Below are 12,684 nucleotides of genomic sequence, written 5' to 3'. Positions count from 1 at the left end.
CTGTGTTGTCCTTTCAGGTTCAGCCCAGGCTAGTACAGTAACTCCTCCTCTGACTAAATGTGGCAGCCAAGTCGTTCTCTTATTAACGAAACAAACACCCTCCAGACATTTATGTAACCTGATCAACAGGCTTTAAAGTTCAGACGGGCAATTTGTCTGCTCGTGACAGAAAACAATGAAATGCTACTTCTGTAAACTAACGCTTTTGTTTTTTTCAGCACCAGTTAAACACATTATCTGCATTAGCCGGCCTCAGAGTCAAGGAGCAACGGAAGGGACAGGCAGGTCTGGATACAAGTTTAAAAAGTTATGATGTCTCTTTGCTACAAATTTGTTATGAATTAATCTCAAGTGAAATTACTTCACTTTAGAGCTCAAAGCTTCTTACATTTGGCTAACTCAGACAGCTTTAGGATACAGAGATTTTAGTATGTTAGTAACACAATTAGTGGTTTTGTGGTGCAGCTTACGGAGAAAAAAAACATCAAGCACACACTGAGTCTAATGTGCAACCCAATTACCTAATACTTAATTAAAAAAAAGAACAGCATTAAAGACACTATGAGGTTAATGGCTTGGCCTCCACTTGTTACTGTATGCCCGACCACAAACACAAAGAGAGGCCGTCTCCAACAATGGTTCCTTGACTAATGGCTTTCAAATGCTTAAACTTACCCAGACGTAAGTTTAAGTTATTTTGGGATATGTTGGAGCCTTTATCCGGGGTGCAGTGGTTTCACCTCCAGAGTCTGGTAAAGTCATTTGTAGTAATTGAAGCATTAAAGTCAAGATAATGTGTTTTTCCAGTATAAACTACTTAAGATACAGGAATGCAGCCAACAGAATATCCACACAAACCACTGACTTCTTTCAGATGGTAAGAGCAGTCAGATTTGAGTGTTTTGTGACTATTTAGGGTTTTGAGGTTTTACACTGGCTTCAGATGCAGATGCTGTAACAGAGATGGAACTCAGGATACGAAAGCCGGGCAGACCAACAGTTTTGACAGCTAATTTAGGAGGATGCTGAAAATGGGTTTGTTCATGATCCGGATGAAATCTGCAGTCGCTGTGAGGGTAACAGTGCCAGCCTCGGAGCAAGGTAGCAGACAAAGTGAAGAGAGGTGCATCGTGTGTGTGTGTGTGTGTGTGTGTGTGTGTGTGTGTGTGTGTGTGTAGGACATCAAACTAGGGCTGTAAAAGTGTGATTAATTGATTGAATCTACCCTCTCTCGTTCTATGTATCATTTAGTAATATAGATTGTTTATATTGTAATTTCATTTTGCTGGTCTGTTCTGTACACAAGTATGTCCATCCTGGGAGAGGGATCCCTCCTCAATTAATCTCCCAGACCTCTCAGGCAAATTTGTAATTTGTGATATAGGGCTATAATAAAATTGACTTGACTTGAAATTAGTTTGTTTTTTGGACTGTTGAACAAAAAAATGCAATTTAAAGACTTCATTTAGAGCTATAGAAAATGTGTTACCTTTTTAGGTTTTTGACTATTATCTGACATTTTATAGTCTAAATAGTTAAGATGAAATAATTGCCAATTAATCCATAATTAAAATAATTTTTGGTTTCAGTCCTACATCAGACATAAAATAGGAGTCCTGGTGTTCTGTGCAAGAGGATGAGAGAGATGTATGTAATGTTTGAAGACAAAACATGTGTGTTTACATGTGCATACTGGTGTGGTGTCATTGTGTAACAGCGTATGTTTGCTGTAAGCGATTGTCGCTTAGCAGCGTTAGTGGGTTAAAATGTCAGTGGGGGAATGGGAGAAGTCAAGGCTATAAGTGACCCAAATAACTGTTCAGAGCACCCACTCACACTCTCGCACACAGGCTCCATCTACCTGCTGTGCTATTCAAGATCTTCTGTAAAAGCACATTTGCTCATCAGCCAGCTGTCCCACCCTGCCTTACAGGTGGACCTACCATCCAAACAAGGTAATAACCTTACACACTTTGTACCAACATGATGTGTGAAATGTCCTAACCCTCGTCCCCTCCTTAGAAACACACACATGCCCCAGCACATCCCTCTCATTAAGGTAATTTTCGTATCATGGCACCACTTCAGTGTGATCACACTCTGACGTCAACAACATAATCACATCCGACAGTACCATTTAGAAAATATGCTTACAAACCCTGAGATGTTTTGCATCAGAGGCAAAGAAAAGAGTAAATCAGGTATAATATAATAAGCCACACGTTTATCCCTCTAATCCAAGTTAATCCCACTCTAAAACACCTTTATACCCATGACAGACTCATGACAGCAGAGACAACAATGGAGTTAATGTAAGGTTTACAACAAAGTCAAAAACCACTCATATGACTGGATTATAATAAACTGAGCCACACATGGCGGCTTACTTTTTGACTGTTTTCAGTGGCTGGGAGCGGCTGGTGTGAGTGCCTGGAAACAAAGGCCTCCTGTATGGGACTGTAATGATGGCTGAGGCTTCAGTCTACTAACATCTGCACCGCATGGCAGACCCTTCACAAAAGCATTTTTGGTCACCTGAATTACATTCTTAATAGGAACATTTGTTAACATGAATCAGGCTCTGTTTAACATTTACCAAATTAGCAACAAGAGAGGAAGGAAAAGGATCTAGACCAGGGCATCGACACTGCCAAGGTAAGGGCCTCAACTTTTCTACACATTTTTATTTTAGCGCAGCAGTGTAGATTACTTACTGAAGCCTTACATCAGAACAATATCCATTTCATTTTCTCTGCTGTTCATTTTTCTTTTTCAAACAGAAAGACAACGGGAACTTAATACAGTTTGGAAGCGGTAAGTTGTACAGTGCAGAGTGTTTACATAAAACAAAGGTTGGTAGGACCGGGGAGGACTTTAAAGAGACTTGAAAATTGTATTAAAAATGATATTATTGATAGTAAATAACACTTTTCTACACATGTATACTCATATTAAACATGTGTAAGGTGCCTAAAAACATCTTAAAACTGGTATATCTTTGATTGATTGAGTTTATGCAAATGTATGAGTAAATGCAGGAGAAATGATTCAAAGCTGGGCATCGTCACAGTGGCTATAAGCAGCAAGGGGAACTCTGAGTTGCATAGGAAACGCACATAAATAATGAGCAAATATACACCTCCTTAACGGATGACTCAATGTCACACACACACCACACGCACGCACGCACGCCATCTTCTCCATTCATCAGTGTAAGAATAGGACAGAGACACAATAGAGAAGTGACAAGATAAAGAATGAATTAAAGGATTGCTTTTAAAGAACTGATTGATTTATTGATTAATTGTTTAGTCCAAGATAAAGTCTTCAAATTTCTTTTTTTTGTGCAACCAACAGTCCAGACCAAAAACATATTAAATTTGCAATGATATCAAAATGAGAAGAAAAAACCCAGAAAAGCCTCCTAGTTGAGAAACTGTAACCAGTGAATTTCTGGCATTTCTCTCTTGACAAATGACTGAGTGATTAATCCTTTACCATATAAAGTTGTTTGTTTAACTTTCTGGTGGTTGCCTTAGTGGTTAATCAGCAGTATTTTAAATGTTAAGTGACAAAGAGGTAGAAAAGAAAAGGCCTTTGAAAGTGGAGTCCTTGGTCCATGAACTTGAAAACATAACCCTGCTGCTAGCACCGGGGGGGCATTGACACAGATCTGGTCTGACACAGAAACACTAAAGCACACAGAAAACTCAGAGAGAAGAAAAAGGAAAGGACACACGCGGATAAATATGTCCAACGTCAATCACGTCATGTGACTGCAGTAAAGAGATAGAGAGAGTGAGTAACTTATGAGAGATAAGAACAGAAGCTGACAGCTACACCGCCTTAAACAAATTGTGACCAAACTCCTCGGACAGCCACCTCCTCAAACCTATTCATACACGTTCTGTTCCGTCGGACCATTAGTCTCCTGTGGCAGGTGACGGCGGATTAACACAATCTGAAACAATGGGCGGCCCCGAGAAGTGCGCTTGTTGGTTCATTTCAAAAGGTAAAAAAACAGGTTGCTGGGCCCCTCACTGAGGTTAAGCCTATAAGAGTATGTGAGTGGATGCAGATGGCAGAGGGGCTGCGAGCCCCCATGGGTGGTCGCACAACTCTAAGCACCATGGGGCAAACAAGAGAACAATATTAGAGTCAATGGTGCTGTTACAAGTTTATTCTGAAGTGTTGTGATCAAGAACTATGCCAGCTGGGAGATTAACAACGTGTGTACAATCTCTGCTGTTGTACGGAAACCTCATTACAACGACACTTACATTGAAACCCTTGCTATTAATGGAGGGCAAATAAGTTCAAAGTTGCTTTTTTTTTTAGCTTCCACTACATGCTTGTGAAAGACTTTGAATCACAGAAGCGGCTTAATGCGTTTGCGCATAAGTTTATGCCGTACAGTCTTTGAGAAATGAATCACATTTGTGATGATCACCACTGGCTTTTTATGTGTTTAAGAAGTTTAACCTCAACTGTAATTTAAGGGGTTAAGGGGGATTGTAGGTGATTCTAACACAGCCTGACACGTCTAGTGCTGGAAGGCCTCAGCAGAGCAGCTGTTGGGGGAGGAGGGGGGGTACAGTGTCACATAATATCACCAAACCACAAGTAGCAGCAGGTGTGGCCATGGCCATAGTAGAAACTACTAGAGAAAGGGTGGGGGGCAGCGTTTAAATTTGAATATAGCCTTGACAGTGGAACGACTGTAGAGATGGAGAGACAGGGTGTTGGTGGCGAACAGACAAAAAAAAGCAGTAAGTGTCCGCTTCCCATTGCTAAAACAATGCACATTTGCATGGTAAGGAAAGGTAGGTGAAGAGCAGATAGCGCTACAAAGGCCAGACCAAAAGATGTAGCAGTTGTTGGAGGAAAAATAAATTGGGTGTCCAAAAGAATACGGTTGTCAGCAGACTGTGCAGAGGTCACAATAAGGAGCCTCCTGCATCACCTCAAACCCTGACACGTATGCAAGTATAAGGGATGTTTGAAAATGTAAAAAGAAAAGAAAAAATACAATGTAGATACTGCTTATGATTTTTTTTTTTAAAAAGCCAGCTGTGAAAGGACACCGTATGTGCCATAACTGTGCATGCATGTACCGTAAAGACACTGGATCACAGTATGTGCTAGCAAGGTGCAAACATTTCAGCCCAAAACAATATTCCTGAAGTTCTGCAGCAGCTGTTGTGAGAAAGTGGAGCAATTGGCACACAGACAGAGTTGGCTGTGAAGTGCGAAGATAAGTTTCAATCATGTACTCCATAATGTACAATCATTAGTCTCGCATTACGAGACCTATCTCGGTAATTGATAATAACTTTTACCCTGAAATAAAGTTGCTACAAAGAGCCCTGTGCCGTAATTAAATCACATTATATAGGAATTTAAGGGAAATAATTATTTATATATATATATATATATATATATATATATATATATATATATATATATATTGTGGTGTTGTTACCATCCAACAGTGAAAATGAAGTCATACCATCTAGCCTTTAGCTCCTCGTCATTCCAGGGTTTCACTTATTAACTAACTTATTAACTAACTAAACTATGGAGCAAACAACTCAGGTTGTATCCAGGCTGTGTCATCAGTGAGCACAGTCAAATACATTACATACATGCCTGGAATATATAAAACAAATGCCGGTTTTGTGCTTTCAATATGTAAAGCTGTAAAACACATTCAAAGTATTAAGACATGTATCATATCATATATATGTATCATATATCAAGAAGAACTTGACTGAGGCCAGAGACAGGCCTTTGCCTGGTTTATGCTACGCTCGGCTAACTGCTGTGATAACAGCTGCTGAAGCGAGGCATCGCTGCCTGCTTCTGACACTACGACAAACCATCCTGCTGTTGTCTTTTCTCTTGGCGAGTGTGTGTGTGTTTCACGCACATGTCGGATTTCTTGCCAGCACCTACGAGGATCAAGTGTCGTCTGAGACAAAAGGCAGAGAGACGGTAACGCCACGACAAACAATTAGCGACATTTGACAAATCAGCTGCTTGAGCTAATTAAAAGGCTTAAAGCCAACAGATAAACGTCCGTGAAGATTAAAGAGTGGTGAAAATGCATTCAGGGTGATAGCAGACCCCAGTGTTGTTAGCTAATATGAAAAGGAGGCAGACATATGTCCTTCTGCTGACCCACATCTTATCTGGACGCCATACAGTAGCTGAGTAGGTAAACAGACAGACACACGCACACATGAAGTTGACCTAATGTAAGCCACAGAAGAAAAAAAAGAGTTAAGTACCGGAATATGTTACACACAGGAGCTTAGAACTGCTAAAAATCGCTTGGTCCCCTGCACCAAAGAGCACCTTGTTAGACTTTTTAAACCACCACCAAAAAGAAGCGCTCCTCTTCTCTGTCTTCCCAGCTACACATCTCATTTTTAACCCTTTTTCAGTGTAAATAAAGTTGTGTGAATGGAAGCTTTTCCAAACTACTGTACTATCTCGTTGCACAAGTATCCCTGAAGAGCAGGTAGGACACATATTTAAGGCCCAACCCATAGTTTGCTTTACGCTGATTCACAGCTTTGGTGAGCAATGCACATGTGCAACATGTCACTCTCCTGATGTCACCCCACAATCAATCCAAACAGAGATAGTAATAAAAAGATAAGATCCTGCATTATAGCACATTAGAACACCATTATAACCTTATACAAGTGTCTACTATTCTTTGTATCGTTACAGACTTCATAACTATGTGGTAAATCACAGGTGACGAGGTTTAAGTGGGCACCGACCTCTTTTCTCCTCCAGATCCTGGAGGAACTGCCTGTAAGCAGCCGTGGAGCTCATCCCTGCCTCCCTCCCAGAGAAAAGAGAGAAAGAGACAGGGGGACGGAGAAATAAAAGAGAGAGAGAAGCTATTGAATAAAAGGAGAGGGACAGCACAGGGAACTGTTAAGAAATGTCAAAAGAGGGAGGAAATAAAGTGATCTAGAAACCACAAGGTAAGTGAGGTGGTAAGAAAAAGGTGAGTGAAAAGAGAACAGAAAACGAGTAAAGAAGGGAGGAAGGAGGAGGAGGAGGAGGAGGGAGAGTCTGGAGGCTGCAGTTGATCCCGGCTGTTAAAGGAGAGCCATCCTTAATCACGTAGATAATCCCTCATCGCTTACTCGCTTCTTTCCTTCTTCTACCAGTCTTCTCTCTGCCGAGTGTCAGTGGTTATGCTAGCTCTGATTGTGGCGGTGTGTTAGCAGCTCTAAGCCAGATAGAGGAACTGGACTTTGACCACAAGGCGGGTGATGTCACTGCCAGAGTCAGAAACATGTGTTTCACTTGTGTCTAGAGCGAGTAAATGTGTGTGGATGTGTGTGTGTGTCAGAGTGTGTGTCAGAAGGAAACTAGAAAAAAAAAAAGGAGGCGTGGTTCTTATTATTACTCAGCTGTGACTTTTTTCCTTTCTTTTTTTTCAAAAGCGGCGCGGTATGTTGAAGCTGGAGTCTGAGCACGAGTGTTTGACTGCTACACATTTGTCATGCACTCAGCTTCACGTTGTCTTCTTCGTGTGTGTGTGTGTGTGTGTGTGTGTGTGTGTGTGTGTGTGTGTGTGTGTGTCTTTCAGCTGCCTGCTGGATCAACATACTGAAGCAGATTACAGAGCAGCAGACGTGAAGAGGCCTCTGGAACACCCACTATCCTCCGTTTTTCAAATTTGACAGCACAGTCTCGCTCTCTCTATCATCTCATGCATGTGTTCCTCTATTAATGTTAATATTTCAGCTGACCGTACGCCTCTGCACTTGTCTGTCACTAAACTGCCTCATGATTACTGTAAATGTGGAGTCATGAGCCTGCTGCACTGGCTAATCCTCAGTTAAAAAGGCTGAGTATTTGGATAAAAAAAACAAAAAAAAAAACACCTACTGTATACAATACACATAGTATATACATGTATATACCACGTTTATTATGAAATCTTAAGAGAAATAATCATGTTTGTATCATGTCATATCAAATCGTCTCTGCGTGGGGAAGCAACTAACTATTAGTTTCATTGATTCATCTCTCAATTATCTTTACAAATTATGAATCAATGAATTCATAAAAAAAAACTGAAACTGCTTGTTACGATTTCCCACAGCACAAAGCAATGTTCTTTTAATCACTTGTTCTGTCCAACCAATGGTCCAAAAGTCAAAGATATTTAAATTACAATCATATACAATCCTCACAGGGAGGAGGAACAAGGAGCTGGAACGACAAATTGGCATTTTTGCTTCATAAAAAATCCCCTAATCCTTTCAGTACTTGTGTGGGCATCATACGAACGCCCGATACATTAAAATATAATATACAACGAACCAGGATCAATCAATGAAGTAGTATATTTAATTTGAACAGTCTTCCTCACACTACTTCTGTCTTATCAGCTCTGTCCTCTCTCATTTATTCTACCTCATGAAAAGGTAAACACCACACGGTAAATAATTACCTGGTTTCTCACACACACACACACACACACACACACACACACACACACACAGATCAGTAATTTCTCTTCTCAAACAGAAATGCTGCTGGCTCTCCTGATCTCAACTGTTAGCAACCTGCGACCTTGTCTGTGTGTGTGTGTGTGTGTGTGTGTGTGTGTGTGTGTGTGTGTGTGTGTGTGTGAGTTTTCCAGGGGGATTTGAGATGACCTCAGATAATGACCTGACCCGCACAGTTCAAAGGCCAATAGCTTCCAATTTGCCTCCATTAATTTGTTTCCTCACATACTCCAATGACATTGTCGAGTAAAGAATGATACCCAGGGGGATTTGAACTAACCACACCCACACACACACACACACACACACACACACACGCACACACACCTCAGACATCCTTAGCAGACAAAGAAGCGGTGCAGTTCAAAGCCAACATGCTCTATTCAACAACTATTTTAAGTTGAGAAATCCTGACAAAAAAATGTTAAAAACTGTCCAGCGATCCTGAACGCTCCCCTGGGAGTCTCCTCTTTCACATGACCGTGTCAACAGCAGCCAGCTTCATCAAAGGCTGCCCTGGACACACTGCTCACTCACACACACACACACACACACACACACACACACACACACACACACACACACACACACACACCAATTCACACACATTTTCCTCAGGCCATCACACACCGGGCCAGAGGATGGCGGCGGTGTGACTGGTAACCATAGCGACAGTACAGCAGCTAGCTGCCGGTGTGTTTTTTCACCTTTTACACAAAAGTTCCTCTGGATTTAAAAGGGCCAGGGCCTAGCAACGCACTGTGAACTGGTGCAGAGGTGGTAACAGTTCACTTCAAAACAACTCAACCAAAACGGAGTGCACGTACACTGGGACATATTTAACTGAGAAACAGCAAGCAGCAGCGAGGGTGTGGAGAACACACACTTCCAGACATGAAAAAAATCGAGTTCAAGTTTCACCTTAGCCGATGTGTCTCCTACACGAACTTGACTCAAGAGGACAGAGATTATCTTAAAATTGTAGCCACTAAATAAAAGGACAACCAGATTTTTCCAAAAGAAATAAGGAAGCTACTTGGCACCATGCGGTTACACAGGCAATAGTTTTGACAAAGAATATGAGAGGCAGAGGAGGAGAAATGGATGTATTTACCTTTGTTGGAGGAAGTCAGCAGAAACAGCAGCGGCAACATGGAAGAGAAAAAAAGAAAAGGACAGTCTGGTTAGATTGATGATCTTTAAAAAAAGATAGGATCAGCCTTAAAATGATATAAAATCATTTCCTACAAAGTGAAAGTCATTGTAACATCACAATAAAAATTTTAACTTTTATGTCATTTATGAAAAATTAATCTCAACTCAAGTTCCTCTTACTTGCTTTTTCTGAGCTTTTACCCGCATCTAATGAAATAAAAACACGGAGCGTGTGATGGGGCAATACATGCCAAACACACAGGCTAGTTAAAGACTGGCACTATACCCAGGCTCAGTCACTCTGTGCTGTTTAGTATTCAGCCGCTATAGGAGGTCTAGAAGCAGATATATAAGGACTATTACAGCACCTGAATTGAAATCGATTGTTTTGTGCAAGTTCATTTATGTGTATCTGCGTTACTTTATTTGATGCTAAACGTGCCTATTGTGGTTACAAAAGTGTGTTTTCTTCAATGTGCTGTCAATGTGTGCATGTATGTTGGAGTGAGTGTGTGAGTGTGTGTGTGTGTGCGCGTGTGTGTGTGTGTGTGTGTGTGTGTGTGTGTGTGTGTGTGTGTGTGTGTGTGTGTGTGTGTGTGGATAAACACTCTGTAAAATGCCAAGCAGCTTGCTTTTGTTTCTGCAGCTGATGTGAAACTGTGTGCAGCTCTAATTAGAGATGGTGTTCAGTCAGCGCTGTCAGGAGGCTGATGTGGCACACACACACACACACACAGGTTCCTCTGCAGGCCTGTTAATCTCCTGTGTGCGTTAGCGAGTGTGTGCGTGCTCCACCTGGTCCACTTCCAAGTTGCATCACCTGATCGGTCATATCATAAGAGGAACTAGATGAAAGTGATTTCCAGGCTTTGTTTTACCATGCGTAGTGTTTACATAATATTTTGGGATTGTCTGTTACAATATTCAAACATTTTTGAGCCCAGTTAGGACGGTTCTTATGAAACACTGCTAGGAGAGAAGCTGTGTGTCATAAATATTCAAGGTCTCATGGTGTGCTGCACAAAAAGCATCCTTTGCTGCACACAACACATTGGTTGGATCCCACGCATTTCACAAGTCTGTGAGGCACATTTTATTCTCGATTGTCCTCCAAAAATAATTAGACGAGACAACATCTTGTTTCAATAGTAAATAATAACAGTTATTTGAGAGACAAGGAGGAAAAGGGAGACAGAGTGAAAATAGTGAGAAAAAGAAGGGATTTGTTTTCGATTTAGTCTGCGTAAGTGAAGGTTCTGAGTGAATGAGTGGCAAAGATGAGCTAAAAAGACAGAAAGAGAGCGCGATGGATAAGTAATGGAGGGAGCCAGACAGAGATGATGAACAGAGATGAAAAATCCAAGTGATGCAGAGAGAAGAAGAAATACTTTAGTGAAGTGGAGGTAAAAATAGGCAGTCTGACACTTTCACAGGGTATGTAAACACAAAGGTTAGCTTTCACAATGGACATATGGCGTTTTTCCATTACATGGTACCTACTCGCCTTTTTTGGTTTTCCATTACGAAAAAAAGTACCTGGTACCTGCTAACACAGAGGTGCCCAAATTCTTTCATATGAAGGGCCAAAATGTATCTGGATGGAAGGCCACGGGCCAAAAATAAATGTCGATGTTGAAGAATACCGTAATTCTTGCCATTCTCCATAGATAAACCAGCACTGTGCTTTACATTCCGTTAAACTCAGATTACGTACTTTTTAACTGCACAAAATGTACGTTTTGTAGTCATTACTTTTAAAATAAGAGGAGAATAAGCATGAATATGTCAAATCCATGGCGGGACAAAACAAAGAGAGCACGGGCCAAACTTGGCCCGCGGGCCCCAAATTGGGCGGCTTTGTGCTAACAGGTACTTTTTTTTAGCACCACCTCAGTCGAAGTTCCAAGCGAGCTGAGCCGATACCAAAAGGTGACGTGAAAGCGACAGAGGGGGGTGTCCTGAAGAAACCCGCCATTTTTAAATAGTTTAGCCAGCTGTGTTTTTTTTTTTCCTGCCTGCAAATGTGTCTTCTGGCTGTGGCAACAACAACAACACACCTTCGACATTCTGTGTGTGTGTGTGTGTGTCGCGTTAGGTCACGGCAGTTACTGCAGCGCCGCTATGATATAACTATATAACTTCTCCGTCTACAGTACACAGTGTTTGCAAAAATGGGTAGCCACCTTTAATCATACAGTAGTATACATTTTGTGACATATTTAAAAAATTCCTTGATAATTTACTGAACACACCTACATTTTACTTATTAGAGAGATATTTTGCTGATTTAAATCCAGCTCTGGGTCATGACAGTGTGGGCAGTGTGTTTAGATGAACAGTGTTTGGCTTTCCTCCGTGGCGAGACCAGCCGGATGACGGTGGATCTCAGCAGTCCTCCGTATCTCTCTAAGGCTGCGTTCAGACAGGGAAACGGCGATCCGGCAATTTGCCGCAGGGTAGTTCGGCGGGGGGAGTGTCACAGATGGCTCATTTGTGACCGTCCTGTTGTGTTCTTTAACCCCCCCAATGTAGCACAAGTTGACTATACATTTCACAATTACTGTTTTCCGTCAGATAGTTTATAGATCTCGATGTTTCCGACCGCACTTGAAGGCAGCTTTATTTAACAGGAGAGAGAGAAAGAAAAGAGACGACGAGACATATGCGTGCTTTGTTGTTGCAGGAAAACATTCAGCTATTACACAAACTCCATGGCAGTTCAGTGCGTTGTGTTTTGTTTTTTACCCTCATGGTGTTTTATAGGTGCCCTGCCTGCCTTTAAAACTTTCTTGTGGCAGCGATAGAGGCAGTGATGTTTCCTGTGTACTGTACGGGATTTTCACACCACCTCAAACTATAGCTCAAAACACAACAACAAGTCTGATCACAGGTTACATGATTGGCCACAGCAGCGTGACGTGGGGGTTGCGTTTCTCCAAAAGTTGAGTCGGTCTCAACTTTTCGCCGCATTCGCATTTTTTTGCGT

General features: G+C 41.5%; 1 protein-coding gene across 14 annotated transcripts in view; it reads right to left on the bottom strand.

The window, feature by feature from the left end:
• macf1a (microtubule actin crosslinking factor 1a) overlaps positions 1 to 12,684 on the bottom strand; it is a 240,862-nt gene that overhangs the window by 170,102 nt on the left and 58,076 nt on the right. For 2 of the 14 annotated variants that reach the window (XM_031295613.2, XM_035991434.1), the window contains exon 1: positions 6,792 to 7,075. The exons of the other annotated variants lie outside the window; for them this stretch is intronic. In XM_031295613.2, the coding sequence (XP_031151473.1) occupies positions 6,792 to 6,846 (55 nt within the window). In that variant the 5' untranslated portion in view covers positions 6,847 to 7,075. Of the gene's footprint in view, positions 1 to 6,791; positions 7,076 to 12,684 lie in introns of those variants that run through there. 14 annotated transcript variants of the gene reach the window in all.

The sequence above is a fragment of the Sander lucioperca genome, chromosome 14, assembly GCF_008315115.2.
Source record: "Sander lucioperca isolate FBNREF2018 chromosome 14, SLUC_FBN_1.2, whole genome shotgun sequence".
Lineage (NCBI taxonomy): Eukaryota > Metazoa > Chordata > Actinopteri > Perciformes > Percidae > Sander > Sander lucioperca.
This window is presented reverse-complemented; position numbering and strand designations above follow the sequence as displayed.